The sequence below is a fragment of the Antechinus flavipes genome, chromosome 5 (genome assembly GCF_016432865.1).
Source record: "Antechinus flavipes isolate AdamAnt ecotype Samford, QLD, Australia chromosome 5, AdamAnt_v2, whole genome shotgun sequence".
In the NCBI taxonomy this organism is placed as follows: domain Eukaryota; kingdom Metazoa; phylum Chordata; class Mammalia; order Dasyuromorphia; family Dasyuridae; genus Antechinus; species Antechinus flavipes.
In genome coordinates this window covers 185343931-185362230 of record NC_067402.1, presented here as the reverse complement: position 1 = coordinate 185362230, position 18300 = coordinate 185343931, and the positions used below count along the sequence as shown (strand labels likewise).

At 36.2% G+C, this 18300-nt stretch overlaps 1 protein-coding gene across 1 annotated transcript; it reads left to right on the top strand.

Annotated features, from left to right (window-relative positions):
- The first annotated feature begins 8393 nt into the window (after window positions 1–8393).
- GDF3 (growth differentiation factor 3) lies at window positions 8394–17324 on the top strand. The gene is made up of 2 exons (XM_051962431.1): window positions 8394–8658; window positions 16441–17324. The coding sequence occupies exons 1-2, from the start codon at window positions 8394–8396 to the stop codon at window positions 17322–17324; spliced, it is 1149 nt and encodes a 382-aa protein (XP_051818391.1).
- The last annotated feature ends 976 nt before the right edge of the window (window positions 17325–18300 follow it).

The following is an 18300-nucleotide window of genomic DNA, read 5'->3' as shown; positions in this document are numbered from 1 at the left end:
CTATAATAAATTTAAAAGGGACTGTGGAAAGCAACTAGGTGGCACAGTGAATAGAGTTTGGGGTCTGAAGTCAGGAAGACTCATCTTCATGAATTCAAATCTGACCTCAGATACTTATTAGCTGTGTGACCCTAGGCAAGTCACTTAACCCTGTTTGCCTCAACTTCCTCATCCGTTAAGTGAGCTAGAAAAGGAAACAGCAAACCATTCCAATATCTTTGCCAAGAAAATGGGATCACAAAGAGTCAGACACAACCAAAAGCACTGAACAATAACATGGAAGGATAAATAAACTAACACATTGTTGGTCGAACTGTGAAATAGTACAACCATTTTGGAAAGCAATTTGGAGTTATACAAAATAAATAACTGAACAACAACAATATGGGAGGATAGGTAAACTAATGTAAAACAGCATAACCATTTTGGAAAGTGATTTGGCGTTACACAAATAAAGTGACTAAAATATCTATACACTTTAAGTCAGAAACTCCATTTCTGATAGTGTGCCCCAAGTAAGCCATTAATAAGAAGAAACTCTTCAAATACTCCAAAATATTTAAACAATACTTTTTGTAATAGCGAACAATTGGAAACAAAGTTGATGTCCATAAATTAGAAAATGGGTAAAAATGTGTAATATTTGAACATAATGGAATACTATTGTGCTACAAAAAAGAATTATATGTGATAAATGTAGAGAAGCATGAAACTATCTATATGAATTTTTGCAAAATGAAATAAGCAGAGCCAAGAAAACAATATACACAGTTACTACTGTAATGTAAATGAAATGAACTACACACAAAAAAACCTCACAAATAAAAGTAACAAAATTTAACAAATCAAGCAGGACTCAGAAAAGGAGATATGTGAGAACCATCCAACCCACCCCTTCCTGGAGGTGGAAAATCTAAGTGTTACACATTGCACATGTTTTCAGACTTCTTCAATGTATTGATCAGTTGTGTTAGGGCTTTTTCCTCTCTAAAAATTTTATTAATAATGTGATATATTTCTTGGGACTTGGGAAAACTATGATTATATAAGAAATAGAAGATATTAATAAAAATCTAATTTAAATAAAATTTTTAAAATATTATGTTCCATGCAAATGTCATCATAAATTATCCATGGGTTCAATGAGATGATCATAACCATGACCTACAGCTTAGAAGAGGGCATGATATCTCTCTTTAAAGCCTCAGAACATTCTACCCTGATATTGAAGTATTTATCAGTAAAAAAAAAAAAAAAAAAAAGAGTATCCTCTGTCTCAGTATATGATTTGGGATATTTGGCCATCATGTCAAGGATCCTTGTTATCAAATGGAGGAGCGGAGAAGGGGAGCAACAATAAAATATATATACAAATAATCATAACACAACGGAAAATGTAATATGTATAAATAAGAGTTGGGAAATTGGCTTACTCATTCTTATTCCACTGAAAGTAAATGATAAAATGTCCAGTCACTCATTCTTACTCATAGTCCTTAGACTGAAGTCTTTCATAACCATGTGATGAAAGGAAATGATACCACAGAGAAATCTTTTTCCAGGTGGCTAAGGAATTTCATCATGCACCCTCTAAATCCTATATTAAAGCTTTTAGGTAGCTTGAATCAGAAATTTCCAAGTAGAAGTAGGAGAGAAAGAATTCTAACACATCCCTAAGGAACAAAAATAGGACTGAGTTGTGACAGGGAAAGAAAATATTATGAGTATCCTTGAATTTAAAAGCATCTCATCAGCCTGAGGAAGTCCCCATTAAAAAAAAAAATTATTTCCCCAATTTCCCTTCCAAGATCCTTTCTTTCTTCAGACACCATAAAATAATCTGCTGGTTTAGTGCCCAAATGTTTGCTGTCAACTATATTTTCTCGCAACCATAGAGTCCAGGAGTTAACTAGAAATAAATATAAATTTAGACAAAGGACTCAACCTCTACCTAAATGTTGGATTTTCCTAATAAGGGATAAGATACTATGATTGAACACCTAATTTTTCATTCAGAGTAAACTCCCCAAAACTGAAGAGGATGAACCATATGGCCTTTAGTGACCATTGTAATTGTTACCTGATAGTGGCCAGGCTAGTTGAACCAATTAAATCCTAGCCTTAAAATGAACTAATAATGAACTATAACAGAATATGACAAGTCCAAAAGAAAAATCCAGGTGAAGTGCTATAAGAAATTTGAAAAAACCCGTATGTGCCAAAATTTTTGTGGCAGCCCTGTTTGTAGTGGCTAGAAACTGGAAAATGAATGGATGCCCATCAATTGGAGAAGGGTTAGGTAAATTGTGGTATATGAATGTTATGGAATATTATTGTTCTGTAAGAAATGACCAGCAGGATGAATACAGAGAGGCTTGGAGAGACTTACATGAACTGATGCTGAATGAAATGAGCAGAACCAGGAGATCATTATATACTTCAACAATGATACTGTATGAGGATGTATTCTGATGGAAGTGGATTTTTTTGACAAAGAGATCTAACTCAGTTTCAACTGATCAATGATGGACAGAAGCAGCTACACTCAAAAGAAAGAACACTGGGAAAGGAATGTAAACTGTTTGCACTTTTGTTTTTCTTTCCAGGTTATTTCTACCTTCTGAATCAAATGCTCCCTGTGCAACAACAGAACTGTTCAGTTCTGCACTCATATATTGTATCTAGGATATACTGCGACATATTTAAAATATATAGGACGGCTTGCCATCTAGGGGAGAGGGTGAAGGGAGGGAGGGGAAAAATCAGAACAGAAGTGAGTGCAAGGGATAATATTGTAAAAAAATTGCCCTGGCATGGGTTCTGTCAATAAAAAGTTATTATAATTAAAAAAAAAAAAAAGAAGGAAAAAAAAGAGATTTGAAAAGGATTATTTTCAGCTTGGGGTCAGAGTGAGAGAAGAGAAAAAAAAAAAAAAGGAGAATTATCAGGCAAGTTTTCTTGGAGAAAAAGATACCTGATTTGGGTAGATATGAAGACTGGAGGAAAGGAATTCATTCCAACCTTTCATAGTGTAAAAGTCGATTCAGTTAAGTTACTAATATAATCTTCAGGGACTAAAAAAAAAGACTAAATTTCAATTTAAAAAAAAAACCTTGAAATAGTCATCTCACAAGGAGTGATTACTTAGCAAAGGCTCATTTCAAGTGAGGTCCAATAAATATAAAGATAGGTTTGCAGTTCTGTCAATAATATTTCATCATCCTCCATCTAATTTTTGATTAAATAAAATAACTTGTTCAAGAATAATATAACTAATTTTCAGTTACCCATTTGATAAAGTTTCATGTTCATATACTTTTTCTTTATGATTTAACAGAGAGGGAATAGGGAAAATGAAAAATTCAGAGTTCATTCTTTTGTTTTTGTATAAATTTATTTTAATATGCAAGGAAATTTTCATTTAAAAGCTGAAGGTATTCCATAGGTGTTTGTTTAAAAAAATAAATATTAACATAGATATTTATATGTCAAAATACATTTGTTGTAATTTTAAGTCTTCAGCTGTCAAATTGATTTTCCTAAAGCACAAATCTGACCCTATGTAACTCTCTTATTCAATTGACTCCTATTGCCTCCAGAATCAAAAAATCCTCTGTTCAGATGACTCTTTCTAGTATTTCTTCTCCCACTGCCCTCCATACTCTCAATCCAATGTCACTGGCATCCTTAATGTTGTTCACATAAGATATTCCATCTCCCAACTTGAGCATTTTCCCTAACTTGTTCCATGTCTGAAATATTCTTCTTCATTTGACTCTTAGCTTCCCTTATTTTATTCAGAACTTAATTCAAGTCCCATTTTATGAAAAGAAGCCATTTGGGATACTTAATCTTACTAGTTTCTCTCTGAGACTGCCCCTAAATTAACCTGTATATATCTTATTTGTATATAGTTGTTCAAATCTTGTCTTCTCCATTAAGATGGGTGCCCCATAAGAGTCAGAATTAGGTTTTGTTTGCTTTTTTGCTTGCTTGCTTCCATTCTTTTTTTAAAATTTATTCCCAGTGCTTAGCACAGAGCGTAGAACATATTGGTCACTTAATGCTTGTTGGCATTGTTGGGATGTTTGGTCTTCATATTGATGGTCTGTTGACCTGTGGACTTCTTATGGTCCTATCCTTGCTTATCTTCTTTGCCCCATCCCCCGGCACCATTTAAAACAAACAAAATCCCAAAACAACATCCTGTTTTCAATTATATTGTTGATTCAGAATCACTTTGAGGTAACTCACAGAAGAGGGCTTTTGTCTTAGAGGGAAATAAGATGACCTGACTGAAATGAAGCTGAGATTTGAGGCTGAAGTTAGAAAAGTTTTAGGATAAGCTGTCCTCAGAAAGTACAATAGCCAAATCATTAGGGGATAAAAAGAACAAATTGTAGAGCAGGAAAAAAAAAGACTCTTTTAAGAGTAGAATCATATTGCACGTTTAAATTATGTTGGATTACTTGCAGCCTCAGGGAAGGAAGAGGGGGAAGAAAGAAGGAAGAATAGGATTTGAAATTCAACATTTTTTAAAATGCTAAAAAAAGTTTTGACATGTAATTAGGGAAAAATAAAACATTATATATGAAAACATGGGAGGTGAGGAAGAGTAGGATCATAGAGAAGTCTTGAAGTTATTGGGGAAAGTACGGATTTGAAAGAGAGAGAACCTGTTCTTTAATGTTGGCTCTTACTTAATATTATGAATTGTATCTAACCATAGACAAGTTACTTCTTACTTTTCTTATCACTCAAACGAGAAAGTTAGACTAGATCAGGAGTTCTTCACTTGAGGTCCACTGATCCCATGTGCACTTATCTCTTGTGCATAGATTTATTTGGGGGGAAAAGAGGAGATTCCATGAACTTGATTTTTAAAAAATACATTTTTTTCATTAATTCTAATTGAAGTTTACCATTTCATTCAATTTTTTTTTAAGAAAGGGACTCTGAATGATCTGTAAATTAATAGCTCATTTATTACTATGTGCAAAGCACTGCAGTAATCACTGAGAATACAAATAGAAAAGGAAAACAATCCCTTCTCTCAAGAAGTTCACTTCTAATGGAGGATACAGCACCTAAGAAAGGTTTCAGGTGCAAATCTCAAGGTCCTTTTCCCTTTGGAAAAGAACAACTCTTCAATGTCATTTCCACTGATAAAATTATATCAATTTCTGATGTTGAATCATTTAACAGAGCCAAGAACTTTAATGATAAAAACTTTATGGTGTCTATGACACCAAAAAAGATCAAGAACCCCTGAACTAGATGCTAAACTGGGGCCCCATCAGCTCTAAATTTCACAATTAATGGTAGTAGCCAAATCAGCATTTTTCTGTAACTTTGCCCAGGCAAAGAAAAAAAAAAAAAAAAAAAAAAAAAAAAAAACAGAAGCTTCAGGATTGGTGGCTATGCTAAGTGCCTTCCTGGATACTAAAAAACTAAGCAATACATGGGAAATGTTTTGCTAATATTCATGCATATTTTTTCACAGGTAACAATCATTAATTATTTTATCAAATGTAGATAACTAAATGCCACTGATTAAGGCAAAGAACAACAAAAAAGTCCAAATGAACTATATTAAAGTAGAATTGAAACCCTGGACTTAGCTATAAAAAGCTAAGGTAGAAGACAAAAGAAATGTCACATTTTTTTCTACTTATTAAGTTTGGTAATTAGGTAGTACAATGGCTAGAGTTCTGGCCCTGAAGTTGGGAAATCCTATCTTCCTGAATTCAAATCAGACCTCAGATACTTCCTAGCTGTATGATGAGCAAGTCAGATACTTCCTAGCTGTATGATAAGCAAGTCATTTCACCCTGTTTGCCTCAGTTTCCACATCTTTTTAAATAGCTGGAAGAGGAAATGGCAAATCACTCCAATGTCTCTACCAAGAAAACCCCAAATGGTGCCATAGAGTCAAATTTGACTCAACAACCAAGTTTGGGTCTGGATCTATGATTTTACTGGTTTAGAGAACTCCTGATGAGAAGATTCCCTCCACCAATGTTAATCAATAGTTTTCCCATAAATCATATTGTAAGATTATTGCCTGCTGCGGAAATATTAAATGAAGTCCCTAAGGTCACAGAGACTAGTTTGTATCAAAGGCAGGACTTGAAAATAACTTTTTCTTCCTCTAAAGCTAGCCTAAAGCTCAAGACATCAATCAACCTCAGTCCTCCCAATAAAAGGGATTGTGGGTATGCACCATGATTAAACATATGTCTATTTTGTTTGGGTATTATTTAATATTTTATTTTTCCCCAACTACATGTTAAAACAATTTTAAACATTCTTTTATTTTTTTTAATTTTTGAGTTCCAAATTCTCTCCCTCCCTTTATTGAGAAGGCAAGCAATTTGATACACGTTACATACCTGTTTTGAAATGTAACAGTGATAAAGTATAGAAAGTATTCAGTGACAGTACTGGAGATTTAGAGCTAAATTGGGGCTCTGCTCCTGACTAATTACAGGGTTTTGGACAAGTAACATAAACTCTCTGACCTCAGCTTTAAATTAAAAGTAATGATACTGATTGTTATTGTTCTTTAGCAGTATCCAACTATATGTGATTCTGTGGACTTTTGTCCATGGGATTTTCTTGGCAAAGATACTGGAGTGGCTTGCCATTTCCTTCTCCAATATATTTTACATTTTATATATTTACATTTTAGAGATAAGGAATTGGAAGGGATTAAGGGATTTATCTAGGGTCACACTGCTAGTATCTGAAGCTGTGTTTGAACTCAGCTGTTCCTGACTTCAGGCCCAGTGCTGTATCCCCATACCACCTAGCTGTCTAAAACATCTTGGTACCACAGAGTTATTAATGAGAATCAAATAAAACCATGGTAAACCTTCTTTATCTCACATTATATCAACATTATTGTTGTTGGATTATCAAAAGAAACAATGTGAAGTCCTTGTTAAAAAGTGAATTACTGTAATAAAACTAATGTAAAAACAATTAAACTATTTAATCCAATAATTAAACAGCAAACAAATTTCTCCCTAGTTGTTTTAGCATTTTAATCTGATTATTCATTGTCATTGGGGAGGAGGAGGAGAAAGAGGAAAAGGAAGAGGAGGAGGAGAAGGAGGAGGAGGAGGAGGAGGAGGAGGAGAAGGAAGAGGAGGAGTAGAAGAAGGAGGAGGAGGAGAGAGAAGGAGGAGGAGGAAGGGGGGAGAGAGAGAGAGAGAGAGAGAGAGAGAGAGAGAGAGAGAGAGAGAGAGAGAGAAGAGAGAGAGAGAGAGAGAGAGAGAGGAGAGAGAGAGAGAGAGAGAGAGAGAGAGAGAGAGAGAGAAACAGAGAAACAGAGAGAGAGAGAGAGAAACAGAGAGAGAGAGAGAGAGAAACAGAGAGAGAGAGAGAGACTTCACCAGACTGCCAAAAGGATCCATGACAGATTAGCAATATGAGAGAAGACGCTGAGTCAGAATCTAAACCAAAACTAGGGAGAAGTGGTTAGAGATTTGTTCGTAAGTCAACAAGTTCAGTTAGTCACTTCCAGCTCTCTGGTTCCATCTGACCTAGGATCTTAATTTCTTCCCTCCGCCCCTAAGCAGACTCTACACTATCACTACCAGCTTACTCTGATGGGAGAGATTTAAGAGCTGATTGCCCTCATTAAGACTCCGATAAGAATGAACAATAGGTAATTGAAGACATTTGGCTCACTTTAGAAAGACCTGAAATTTTCCTATTTCAATTCCACCAATATTTAATAACTGTCTACATGGGTTAGGTATTGTGGTAAGCCCTAGGAACACAAAGATAAAGTCTATCTTTGAGGAATTTTCAATCCACTCAAGTAGATGAGATACATATAACTTATACAACGATAAAAGCATGCAGAAGTCAAACTGGCTTGAGTGATTGGAGAAAGGGAAGAATACTTATAGTATCACCTAACTATATGTTAATAGATAGGAACTCCTTCCTCCAATTCAAATCCAACTCAACTATTATTTAGTAGATTGATGCTAGAGAGTAGTCAGAGCCAGTGATGGATTAAGTGACTTGGCCCTTAGTCACTATTGGTAAATATCTCAGCCCTGGATTTCCTGCTCCTAGACCTCTAGTTTTATTCTATAAAACTGGACTAATTTTTCTAGATATCATCAGAAAAGTCCTTATTCATTTTTTTAAATGATCATCATACACCTTAAGTTTTCATATTTTGGATGGTATGAGAGGTAGAAGGCAATTGGACTAAGCCTTCCTAAATAACTGGGAGGGGAGAAATTTGAGGTCCCCTATCCTTAATCAGATAATGATCAGGATGGCCTGTTCCTAGCAGATATAACAGCTCCTGCAGTTCCACCACAGGCACTCTTTTCCCTCCTCTATCTTCTCACTCATCCCTGGCTAAGATCATGTCTCCTTTCTTCTGCTTCATCCTAGGTCTTCAGCTGACTCTGGGCTTGAAGAAAACATCACAGCTTGAGGAAGCCGCGTTGCTTCAGTTTATGGGCCTGAAGAAGGTACCCTCACCCCGGATAGTCCAACCTGTGCCCTTCATCCTGAGGAAGATCTTCCAGGAGAGACAGAAGGCTGCAGCCGCAGGGCAATACCAAAAGCTTTGCTATGTGAAGGAGTTTGGGGTCCCTGGAAACTTAATCCGTCTCTTCCAAGACCAAGGTAAGAAATAATGTTCTTTATTTGCTCTTTTAGAATGTCCAAGAAACTAAAAGGAAGGCTGTCCTTTGTTTCTGAGAGCAACCCATAGTCACTATAAACATTATAAAAAACTGTATTAGTAACTAATCTCTAATCCCCAATTCCCTATGTCTGGAATGTTCTCTGCCTCTAACTGTCAAAACTCAAAGACTTCCTTCATTTCCACTTCCCTCCCCTCAATGTACCATCTTTCCTTAGTTACTTAATTTGTACCTATATTGTGCTTTTACTGTGTTTTATTGCATGGTATAATTATTGTAAATCATGGTATTTATGGCATATGACCACTATATATGATTTAGGATTGGAGCAGTAATAAATATTGAAATGGAAGAGGAATTATGGCAATTATGACCACTACTAGATTAAAAACTCCAGAAGAGCAAAATTACATTAATTTTTTTTCATTATCTTTCCCAATACCTGCCATAACATTTTGCTCATAATAAACTGATTGTTCATGTAAATTGCATTGAATTAAACTAAAAATTCTCCCTCTTCCCCTCAAAGTCTTAGTTTCACCCAGTCTAGTATTAATGTATTCAATTTCTTCATTGCTTTTTTTCATTAAAAGTTCCCTTTGATTGCATAAATGAATGTTATGAATTTCAACAAGAGATATTTCTAAAGATAAGATCTGTATGGTTTCAATAATATTAGGATACTCCCTCAACCAATGCAGTTTACTGTATTGGAGATTCACTTAGGGCACTGAAGGCTTCAATGACTTGTCCAAGGAGATCACAAAGCCAGGACCTCTCAGAGGAAGGCCTGCTTATTATCCAGATTATTAAGCCAGCTTTCTTCTTAATAGAGGTTGTTTTATAGAGACAGGTGACAGACACACCAAGCTTAAGAAATAGTCACAAGCCTGCTCAGCTTGAGGTTTATCCGTTGGGAAACAGAGGTTTCAATATAGATGAATTCAAATATCCCCCCAAACACACATACACAAGCAGAGAAACACAAAACCACTTAGAGAGTTCATATTCATACATTCTCTCTTAAATCTAGAGTTCAGGAAAAAAAATAAACAACTTCGAATTCTATAAAGGGGATGGGAGAGGAAGGGTAGCAAAGACCAGTTTTTATTCCTTCCATTTAAAGTCAGGAAACTCATCTTCCTAGCTTACTAGGTCTTACTAGCTGTGTGATCCTAAACAAGTCACACAACCCTGTTTGCCTTAGTTTCTCATCTATAAATGATCTGGAGAAGAAAATTGCAAATCACTCCAGTATCTTTGCTAAATGGGGTCCCAAAGAGTTGGATATGACTGAGAACAGAACAAGAACAAAAACTAAATACTTATTACAGGAATTTGAGGATGAGAAGCGATAAAGATGGCTCTTTTGAGGCAGAAACCAGAAAGCACTTTTCCTTTCTTTGGGGCAGAAAGGAAATTATTTGGTAGCACAGGGGATAGAGTGAAGATTTAAGATCTGATTTCAAATCCTGCTTCAGATGCTTACTAGCTATGTAAGCCTAGGCAAGTCTCTCAACCTCAGTTTCTTCATCTGTAAAATGGGAATAATAATAATACCTGCCTTTCAGGATTGTTGTAAAGATTAAGTGAGATAACATATATAAAGTACTTTGAAAGCCTTAAAGTTCTATATTTGAAGAATTTGTCTAAAAGCTAATTATTATTATTTGTCTTCTATTGAGAAAATGAGGAGATCTGAGCTCTCCTACCAGCCATGAGCATCAACCAGATATGTGGGCTCACCCTGAAGGAGCATTTTGGTTGGCCTATTTCTTTAGGGGATTGTTTCTCCCAAGATGTTCCAGCTTTCATTTATTCATTTATTGAGTAGATAATATCTTAGAGAAAGAGCTTTGAAGGCAAAGTGAATGAAAAGAATAAAAAGGAAAGAAAGAAATATATGCTTTCCTGGTGCTAATTATAATAAGACCATTTATGGTATCCCCCTCCTTATGGGGATAATGCACCATCCCCATCATCCATCAAATGGTCAAGATTTGAGACAGCTAGATAACTTAGTGAGTGCCAGCCCTGGAGTCTAGAGGTCCTGAATTCAAATTGGGCCTCAGATACTCAACTCTTCATATCTGTGTGATTCTGGGCATGTCACTTAACCTCAATTGCCAGAGAGAGACAAAGACAGACAGACAACGCTATAGGGAGAGAGAGAGACAGAGAGAGAGAGAGAGAGACAGAGAGACAGAGAGTGAGTCAAAGAGAGACAGAGAGAGACAGAGAGACAGAGAGAGAGTCAAGATTTCTCTTGCACAAAACAGACTTGACTCGAACATTTTTCTTACTTCCTCATTCTAATCACAGAAGATAACAACATGCCAGGTTCAAAGATTTGAAATATGAGCAGATTGCAATCCATCAACATAAGAGTGCTCAAGCCTCAGAGAAGGGCAGATTCACACAACTAGTTTGAGGAGTTTAATTTGAATTCAGATTTTCCTGGCTCCAGATGCATCACACTTTCTTTCTCTGCCATTTTTTGGAGATGGGACCCTGATTTCATTGGTAAACCCAATTAACATTTGTTATGCAGAAACTCTCTACTAATGCATATCAGCACCTTATCACAGACTTAGTTGCCCTATCACCAAGTAACTTTCCCAGGGTCATTTAGCAAATAAACAAGTCAGAAATAGAAGGTAAGCCAGATTTTTAATGACTCCATAGATATTGTCTATACACTGTCCCATTCCCCACTCCCTCTCCCTGTGTCTCCTATAATCACATACCCCTAACATATAGAGAAGAACCTTCAATAAATCACTTTAAAATTATAGGAAATAAAATTAATGAATTTGATTTTGTAGATTTAAAAAACACAGTATTTAAAATAACTAGTATGTGTGTACTGCCAATGTGATAAAATTAAAAAGGAAAGAAATCAGTTGGGGAGAGGTTTGCCATAAATATTCCTAATAAAAACTTCCAAATACTTATCTTTTCTTTATAAATTTGAATGAAATGTTCTCCTCAGGATACAATTAATTTTCAAAGGAAACAAATGATGGATAATTCCCTGAATTGTTGTTTAAATGCTCTAGTAATAAGAAAAAAAAGTAAATTATTATAATCCTATATACTTATCACATTGGCAAAGATAGTTTAAAATGACTATGGGGGCATAGATTTAGTGCTAGAAGGAATTTTTAGGATCATCAAGTCCAACTTCTTATTTTGCATTTGAGAAAACAGAGGCAGAGAAATTAAATAACTTCCCAAAGTCCCATGTCTGAGGCAAAGTTTGAATCCAAATCTCTGTCCAACACGCACCCAAGTGTTATTTCTCAATATTGGCAGCACCATGAACAAATGGATGGAGCTGTGAATTCATGAATTCTTTTTAAGTAGTTACTTGGCAAGATGAAAGTTATAAAACTATCCATCTTCATAGATTTAGGGCTAGAAGGGATCTTGGGCTTCATCTAGTTCAGTCCCTTCATTTTATGGATGAAAAAACTGAGCCCCAGAACAGAAAAGTGAAATGACAAGGTCACAATTACAAGGTCCTGATCTATATCTTGCCAATGGAACCAGCTGGCTCTGGAGGAGAAAGTCAGGCAGGTGATTTTGTATAGCTCTCCCTCACATAAATCCAATTCACTTGCATGTCATGGCATCACTCCCTTGATGTCATGGTCCTCTTGGAGAACAAAGGAAAACAACAACAAAAACAGCTTGCTGCCTCTTGTGCCACACTGTTTTTCTTTTTTGTTCATTTATTCATTCATTCATTTCATTCATGCACCCTTTGAACAAGAGCATTATTACCAATCGACTAAATGCAAATGTACACACACACACACACACACACACACACACACACACACACACACTTTTTTTTTTTTCCTGAAGCATTTTACTTCCTTCTCATTGGGAATGCCAAAAAGAAAAATTGAAGAAACTGCAACTGCAAATGATTAATATAAATGCAAGAAAATTGTTTTAAAAAAAAAAAAAAGCTCTACATTTTTAATTCAATCACTTTGGACATTCACTAAAATTTGCTTAGTGAGTTAAAGATAATGCAGTGATAATAATTTCATTGTGTTTCTTTTATGGAAAAGAGGAGGGGGGTAGGATAAATACTTGAAAGGAGTAGTTAGCACAAGTAGGAGATAGCTTAGCCCTACCTGCTAGACAAGAGTCAATCATTTGTTAAAAACACTTATTAAGCATCAACTATGTGCCTGTGCTAAGTGCTGGGAATACCAATTAAAAAAGAAAATAGCCTTCAAGTCAAAAACAATATATATGCTGAAAAATATAGAAGAAAAAAGTATGTATGATCACTAGCAAACCACTATCTACTAATTATAGGAAATTAGTGGAAGAGTTTTTAAATGAAATATGTTTAAAATATTAACACTTTCCAATATATTTGAAAAAAAAAGTCTATACGTTTTTCTGCCAAAAAAGAAAAAAGTGACTAGGGAATAATTAACAAATCTTTATTAAGTACCTACTAGGTATCAGGTATTAGTATGCTCTGCCAACACTTTTAATAAATTATGCCCCAAAACTGAATGCATCATTTCACTTGAACGGATTTCTTTCCAAACTAGAGATGTTTTGCTGTGGGATTGTGGAACTGCAGAACAAGAGAGATATATTCTCTGAGACGGGCATATAGTGATTGTATAGACATCTGGATGTGATGGAAAGCTAAAGTATAATCTGGTATTGATAGCCAACTAGTTAATGTAGATGACTAAGTAGACCATGTTACACACATTCAGTTACCAATCAATTGGGGTTGGCTCTTGGATGGAATCCTAGAAAATAAATGAAATAACTTCCCCAGATGACTTCCCTGCATCTGGATTCTAAAGATCCCTGGTATGGAGGTTCAGGCTTCAATCCCATATGGAAAGGGTCCTGGTCTAGGTCAGGAGGAATAGGTCATTTGTATTATGTGTGGGATGTCCTCACACTCAACAAGTAACACAACAAAAGCATTATCCTTCCCCTAAATCTTCCTCTTACTCTAAACTTTCCTATAGCCATGAAAACTTTCTGCACCCAAGCTCATAACACTGATATCATCCCTGACTGTTCATATACAATAACTTGCCAAATTTTACCATTTCTACCTTCAGTCTTTCTCATATATGTCATTCTCCTCTACTCATAGAGCCACAGCCTTTGCTATGGCCATCACCTGCCTCCTAAGTTATTAGAGTGGACTTTGAACTGTTCTTTCTGCCTCAAGTGTCTTTCCGTTGCACTCCATTATCTAGTTGGCTGCCCAGGAAATTTTTCTAAACCATAAATGTGACCTTGTCATGTGCTCAATAAATTCAAGGAGTTCTCCATTACCTCCAGGATTAGGTGATTGTTTATTATATAAATATTACATTTTTATAACCAGGACACTTCCTATGTTTTTCGTATTCTTACACTTTTACTCCCTGGCATACACTCTATGACCTAGATACACTGCCCTACTTGATTTTCCTTGAATTCAACTCTATTTCCCATCTCCACGCCTTTGTTCTCAATACTTAGCACAAGCATATAGCACTAGTGCTTAAAAAATTCTTCTTGTCTTGACTGACTTCACAGTTTTTATGGGAAAAGTGACCTTAAAATGCATTATAACTGTGTAATTTTTTGGGGGGGTTCCCCATACTTAACTATCTCCTTAGGGTTTTCACATATATTTCCAATCTTTTCCTCTACCAGCTTCTTGACCTTTACCTAGAAACATGTTCAAGTTTTCCAGTTTTAAACCTTTACTTTTACCCTATTTCTGCCTCAACATATCTTCCTATCTCTCTCCTTTGATCTTTTACTTCTGAAATCCAGTGGCCTTTTACTTTTTTTGTCCATGTTCGTCTTCTTGATCTTTCTGGAGCACTCCTGGCTATTACCTTTCAGGACACTAATCTCTTCTGATTTTATGATATTGGTCTCTCCTCTATTTTCTATGTTTATGAGCATATATATCTTCTTAGTCTAGTTTGCTGCTTCATTTTCCTAATTCTTTTTCTTATTCAAGGGCCTCCTCTAAGGCCTTGTCCCTCCTCCTTTCTTTTTATAGTATATCCATTGTCAATCTCAACTCTTCTTTATCTTCATTATTATCTTTATGCAGATGATTCTCAAAGCTGTGTCTCCAGCCCCAGCTTTCCCTCTGAGCTATAGTACTATTTTCATGCTCTGAACTTCAGTGGATAATCAACAAGTCTTTGTTAAACACCTACTAGATGCCATGTACCAAGTGCCAGCATGTCCTGGCAACACCTTTAACTCAACATGCCTCAAATTGAATACATCATCTTTTTACTTGAACTGATATCTTTCCAAATTTTTTTTTATTTTTTCTAAAATCATTGCTACTTTCTCAGTCATCTATTTTGACATCCAGGAATCATTTTGCATCAAATCTCTTTTCCCTCATCTGCCTTATGCTCCGTTTCCTGTTTATCCTTCCTTCAACATCTCTCTGATCTCTTCTGTCCACTACTATCACCCTGTCAGATCTTCATTAATTCTCATATGATCTATTTCTTTGCTATCGGTCACTCCCCTCTCCAGTCCATTTTTTTAGTTCATGTCCAAGTAATTTTCTCAATAAACAAGTTTTATCTAAATCTTCTCCTGCCCAGAAGTTTCAGCAGTTCCTCATTGTCTAGAAAAAATATAAATTCCTTGCTATAATAATTAAAGTCCTTCATGATTGGGATCCATCTGACTTTTCAGTCTTATTTCATGCTATTTGAATTTGAGAATGTATTCCCTATTCTTCTGCCTTCTTCTCCTTCTATGCAGTTGTACAGAGAATTTTTCATGCCAGAATACTCTATTTCTGTCTATTGAATTATTCCTGCAAAGTCCACCTCACTGGCCACTTTCTTCATGAGGGCATATTTATCCTTTCTGTTTATGATCATTGCTTCCCTTCTCTAATATAGGATATAGGAATCAGAAATAAGAGATTTGGGGGAAAAGAAGAATTTCTTTTGACATTAGGAAAATTGGTTGGGCAGCAGTATGAAAAGTAGATTGGGATGTGGATAGACTGGAAACAGGAAGATCATTTGCAATAGGATAGATGAGATGAGGTCCTATCAAAGATAGTTACAGTGGGAGTTGAAAGGAGAGTACTGATCCACAAGTTTTTTGGAAAACAGAATGTATAGAACTTCAAAACTTACTAGATATATGCAGTATGGGGTGAGGGAAGAGGCAAAGATGATGGAGATTATTGGGCTGAATGAGGATAACAAGAGTAGTGTCATCCACAAAATTTGAGAAGTGGGATAGTGACCACTTTTTCAGGAAAGGATTTCAGTTTAGGACATGGTCAATTTGAGGTGTTAGCAGGACATCATAATGGAGTTATCTAGCGAACAAACAACAGGTTCAGTACAGAATTTTAGATTTGAAATTCATCTCATTGTGAAAACATAAAGGAAGCTAGAGGGTCAGGACACAAAGTAGGACCAGGACAGAATCCATATTTAAGTTTCTGGGGTATTTCTCTTAATTACTTTCTTGTACAGGAGGACTTAGCTTAAGCTTGGCTTAAACTATTAATGTATTAGGTGCTATAAAACTAATTCTCTGAAAGAAAGGCAGAGATTAATCTCCTGATGGTTATTCCTTTCTATAAATCCATATCTTTTTTCTCTCTTATCTGGCATACAATCCCACTAAATGGTTTGGCAGATTAATTTCACTTGGGAGGAGAGTATAAAGTTTCACAGATGCTGATATGTATTATCCCTTTCTCCTAATTCAGGTGACCTTTTTTATTCCAAGGAAGTAGACCAAGCTCCACCATGCACACAGAAGTTTCTTTTCTTCAACCTTTCAGTCATCACCCAAGACGAGCAACTAATGATGGCCCAACTCCATCTGAAGTTGGGGCTAAATGCTTACAATAACCTGCAAAAGGACCTGGAATTAATAGTGTCTCTAGTCCGAGGACCTAACCGTCAGTCAGACCAAAATCTCCTGTTGCGCTATCTTCCCTGGCCTCAAGGTGTTCTTCATGTTGACCTGCTGGATGTGGTTAATAAATGGAATTCCAACCCCCAGAGTAACCTGGGATTAATGATAGAATTGCTTCCAAAAGGGAATAGTGACTCTACAGGGATAATACGCCCTCAGGATAACTGTGACAACTGGAGGAAGTCCATTCAGGCATCTCTAATGATGGTGACTTTAACTCCTAAGGAATGCCCCCGCTTTCCTCACTTTCCCCATTTTCTTCACTTTTCCCACTTTGCTCATTTTCCCCACTTTCCTCACTTTCCCTACTTTCACAGGAAGAGGAGAGACACTCTTCCAACTCCGGAACCTACCTCTGAGCACCTCTGCCGACGTCACCAGCTGGTCATCAGCTTTAAAGAACTAGGTTGGCAGCAGTGGATCATTGCTCCCAAGGAGTTTAGGACCAACTACTGCAAAGGAGATTGTCCTTTATCACTTATGAGCTTCTTTAACAGCTCCAACTATGCCTTCTTACAGACTCTCATGAATTCTAGAACCCCTGAAATTCCCAAAGCTACTTGTATCCCCACAAAACTATCCCCCCTTTCCATGCTTTATTATGATGGTGATGGCAATATCATTCTTCGGCACCATAAGAGTATGGTAGTTGATGAATGTGGTTGTGGATAACCAAGCATAGAGAGGATGGAACATAGGTGTGAATGGTAGTCCCAAAGCCTAATAAACCTACCTACCCCTTAGTTTTCTGATTTCTAGTATAACCAGAGAAATTATGATACAAGACTATGGTGGAAGTATGAGAGTAAACCAGATTAATCACTTACTTGTCAGACTCTTTAGACCTTAATCTTATACTGTTATCTATGACATCTAAAGAGAACGTGACAAAAGAGAATCCAGGAGAACATCCAAAACAAATAGCTTCCAGTCTCAAGATTCATTATTTCTTAGCACCTTTTTCACCACATCTACTCAGTTAATCGGGGGTTTCTACATCAAAACCATTGATATTTTGTTCTAGTTTTGTTCTCTGTTCCCATTCTCCTCCCTTCCCATCAAATTTTCTCCAAAACCACAAGCTCGGTCATGTGAAGTCCGTATTAGTTCCCTGGAGGCCTCAGAATCAGTCAGAGTCAGGATAAGCAAAAGTCCTTGGTCTTTAGGGGGAGAAGTGAAGGGAATGGACAAAACTGCCACAAGCTCGCCACCAACCTCCCTTCTCCTTGTCCTCTTCCAAAGTGACTCTGGCTTGTCTCACTCCACCCACTAATCCCTGCTATGATTATCTGTATACACCAAAAGATCGACCTAGCAGGGAATAGTGAGAAGAGCCATTTTTCCAAGCATATGCTAATAGAGTTATTGTCCAATAGGCAATTAGCCTTAAGTGCCTGGTTGTCTGATTCCAGTGACCCTGTAAAGGGTCAGCCTTTCAAAATGCACCAATCAAAGGAATTCCAGAGTAAAACACATAAATCAAATATATGTTATAATTATGTCTCATATTACTCAATTTTGCTAAATTAAGTATACCCACAGACTTGTATTTAATAATTATTTTTGATATCCTATTTCCCTTCACTGGATGTTTGGTCAGATCCATTAAATATCTAACAGAATTTTATCTACATGGCCATATATATTC

Bases quoted from the DNA above. Each gene is read 5' to 3' on its own strand.
- GDF3 (XM_051962431.1), top strand. From the start codon at position 8,394: ATGTCTCCTTTCTTCTGCTTCATCCTAGGTCTTCAGCTGACTCTGGGC. The intron at 8,659-16,440 runs GTAAGAAATAAT...CTCCTAATTCAG, and splicing joins CCGTCTCTTCCAAGACCAAG to GTGACCTTTTTTATTCCAAG.